This window comes from Canis lupus, chromosome X, assembly GCF_011100685.1.
Source record: "Canis lupus familiaris isolate Mischka breed German Shepherd chromosome X, alternate assembly UU_Cfam_GSD_1.0, whole genome shotgun sequence".
Taxonomy (NCBI): Eukaryota; Metazoa; Chordata; class Mammalia; order Carnivora; family Canidae; genus Canis; species Canis lupus.
In genome coordinates, this window is record NC_049260.1 from 99,773,760 (window position 1) to 99,776,667 (window position 2,908).

A 2,908-nucleotide genomic window follows, 5' to 3' on the forward strand; every position below is an offset into this window, starting at 1 on the left:
CCTTGTTTTGTTTTTTAAAGAAATTAAGTGGTAGCTAGTCTCTAAAAATACAATGTTTCAGTCTACCACAGTGAACCAATAGAAATGTAATCAGGGATTTTTAAAAAAGAAAAAAAAACTTATACAGCTTTTCCAAGTTGATTCTTTCAAAATTCGTGTGTATTTAAAATAAGTGGTAATGTACTTGAATGCATTTTTTATGACAATGATTCAGTAATGGTAATTTTACTATTAAAGAAAGTGAAAGGTTTAGTTTTGTTAGCCGTGGCTCAGCATGTAGCTGTCCGGTGTTTCTCACCTAAGGGCAAAAGAAAATGATAGTAATAATGGTGGCAGTTGTGTTTTATTTTTGCACGTGTGCTAAGCATAGGCTTGAAGAGGCGGGTAGGCAGGTAAATAAATGTACTTCCTAAATTTGGAGATAATTCTCCTTCCGTAGGTTTGTTATGCTTGACTGTGTCCGTGTTCTTCCAGTGATGATTTTACAGTTCCTGATCAGTTTACTCACGGGGAATTAAAATGTCATGTTTTCCAACTGTAACTTCCCTCATTGAATAATACTGCTAGATGATATACTAACTGCAAACTGCACTAACCCTTAAGCCAGTTCTGTTATGCTCTGATTTGAACTCTCCTCACCACACTTATTAAAAAGCACTGACAGTTTCCCACTAAAAAAAAAAAAAAAAAAAAAAAAAAAAAAGTAGCTCATTTTATTTTTTTTTTAATATAAAAAATGGGACTGGGGAGACAGGGACACATGTAGGGGATGGCAGGGTCCCTCCTGGCCTCAGGCCTCTGTCTCCCCATCCTGCAGAGGGAGAGACGGTCAGAGGAAGAGGCTGAGGGGTACGAAGATTCCCAGCCTGGGGCCTGCCCCTGAGGCTCCAGGCTACCCAGAGTCGGCGGCCGGGCCCTCTTTAATTCTCTGCTCCCTGCCCTGAGCCGGAGGCAGCACGGAGTCCCGGGGAGGTGGCCCTCACGCTGATTGATTCATGGTGCAAAGATAATAGCTATGTGATTGCTGGTTATTATCAAGCTAATGAACGAGTCAAGGATGCCAGTCTGAACCGGGTCGCAGAAAAGGTGGCCTCCAGAATCACCGAGGGCTTCAGCGATACTGCTCTCATCATGGTAGACAACACTAAGTTTACGATGGACTGCGTGGTGCCTACAATCCATGTGTACGAACCCCATGAAAACAGATGGCGGTGCAGGGACCCACACTATAATTACTGTGAAGACTGGCCAGAGGCCCAGAGGATCTCAGCGTCACTCTTGGACAGCCGGTCCTACGAAACACTTGTGGATTTCGACAACCACCTGGATGACATTCGGAATGACTGGACAAACCCAGAGATCAATAAAGCCGTTCTACACCTGTGCTAGGGAGGGATTTTAGTGACTGGTCTTTGGGCATTTCTACTACAGTGAAGAAGAAAGCTATTTTTAAATGTAAATAAGATCTCTCCTAGCCTGTGTGGAAAGCTGACAGTTTTTGGAGGTGGCATATGCCCTGACAAAGGGCAGAATGTCCATCAGCCATCTTTTAATGCAGAGTCTCTAGAAGAGGTGCAGACCTTCCCATCTGACCGGCCCTGTGGAGTCCTGCCCAATTGTATGTTGCTCTAATCCTCCAAATCAAAGCTGTTTCTGCTTGTCTGAGATCATTCCTATTAAGGAGTTTTAACTAAAAAAAAAAAAGTCAGTAATATATTGTATGCAACAGTAAAAATGTTAAACCTACATAGAAACCTACATAGAAGCATAGATTCCTATATATGTCATGTCCTATAAATGTTCTATACACCAATAATGAAGCAGCAGAAAGAAATTAAGGAATTAATCCCATTTATAATTGCACCAAAACAACAATAAAATACCTAGGAATAAACTTAACCAAAGATGTGAATGACCTGTATCCTGAAAATTATAAAATAGTGATGAAAGAAATTGACACACAAAAAAGGAGACTTCTTATGTCAAGGATTAGAAAAACAAATTAGAAAAACAAAATTGTTTAAACAATTTTAACAAATTGTTAAAATGTTTTACTACCCAAATCAAACTACTCATTTAATATAATCTCTATCAAAATACAAACAACATTTTTCACAGAACTAGGATAAAAAATTCTAAATTTTGTATGGAATGGCAAAAGAACCCAAATAGCTAAAGCAAAACAAGCAAAGCTGGGGAAATCACAATTCTGGACTTCAAGTTATCTTACAAAGGTATAGTAATCAAAACAATATGGTACTGGCATAAAAATAGACACATAGATCAATGGAACTCACTGAAACCCAGAAATAAACACACAACTGTATGGTCAATTAATCTTCAATAAACCAGGAAATTATATTCAACGGCAAAAGGACTCACATCTGTTAGAATGGCTCAAATCAACAACATAAGAAACAATGGGTGTTGGGAAGATTATTTTTTAAAAAAAAGGAATCCTCTTGTACTATAGTTGCGAATGCAAACTGATATAGCCACTGTGGAAGACAATATGGAAGTTCCTCAAAAATTTAAATAGAACTACCCTATGATGAGCATTCACACATTGGGGTATTTACCTAAAGAATACGAAAACATTATTTCAAAGGATACATATACATCTATTTTTATTGCAGAATTTTTTACAATAGCAAAATTATGGAAGTAGCTCTGGTGGTGACCACCTATTGAGGGGTTGATAAAAAGAGATGGTAGATGATAGATAGATGTTAGAGAGATATTATTCAGCCATAAAAAATAATGACATCTTGCCATTTGCAACAACATGAATGGAGATAGAGTGTAAAATACTAAGTAAAATAAGTCAAAGAAAGACAAATACCATTTTATTTCATTCATTGCGGAATTTTGGAAACAAAACAACAAGCAAAGGAAAATAAAAGAGAGA

At 37.8% G+C, this 2,908-nt stretch overlaps 1 protein-coding gene across 1 annotated transcript; it reads left to right on the forward strand.

The window, feature by feature from the left end:
- Positions 1-326: 326 nt before the first annotated feature.
- Positions 327-1,425, forward strand: LOC119878127 (ER membrane protein complex subunit 8-like). The gene is made up of 2 exons (XM_038588837.1): positions 327-392; positions 946-1,425. The coding sequence occupies exons 1-2, from the start codon at positions 327-329 to the stop codon at positions 1,387-1,389; spliced, it is 510 nt and encodes a 169-aa protein (XP_038444765.1). The 3' UTR covers positions 1,390-1,425.
- Positions 1,426-2,908: the final 1,483 nt, after the last annotated feature.

Excerpts from the sequence above, each read along its gene's own strand:
- LOC119878127 (XM_038588837.1), top strand. The coding sequence starts at position 327 with ATGGTGGCAGTTGTGTTTTATTTTTGCACGTGTGCTAAGCATAGGCTT. Across the intron at positions 393-945 it reads TTGAAGAGGCGGGTAGGCAG|CCGGAGGCAGCACGGAGTCC; the intron begins GTAAATAAATGT and ends CCCTGCCCTGAG.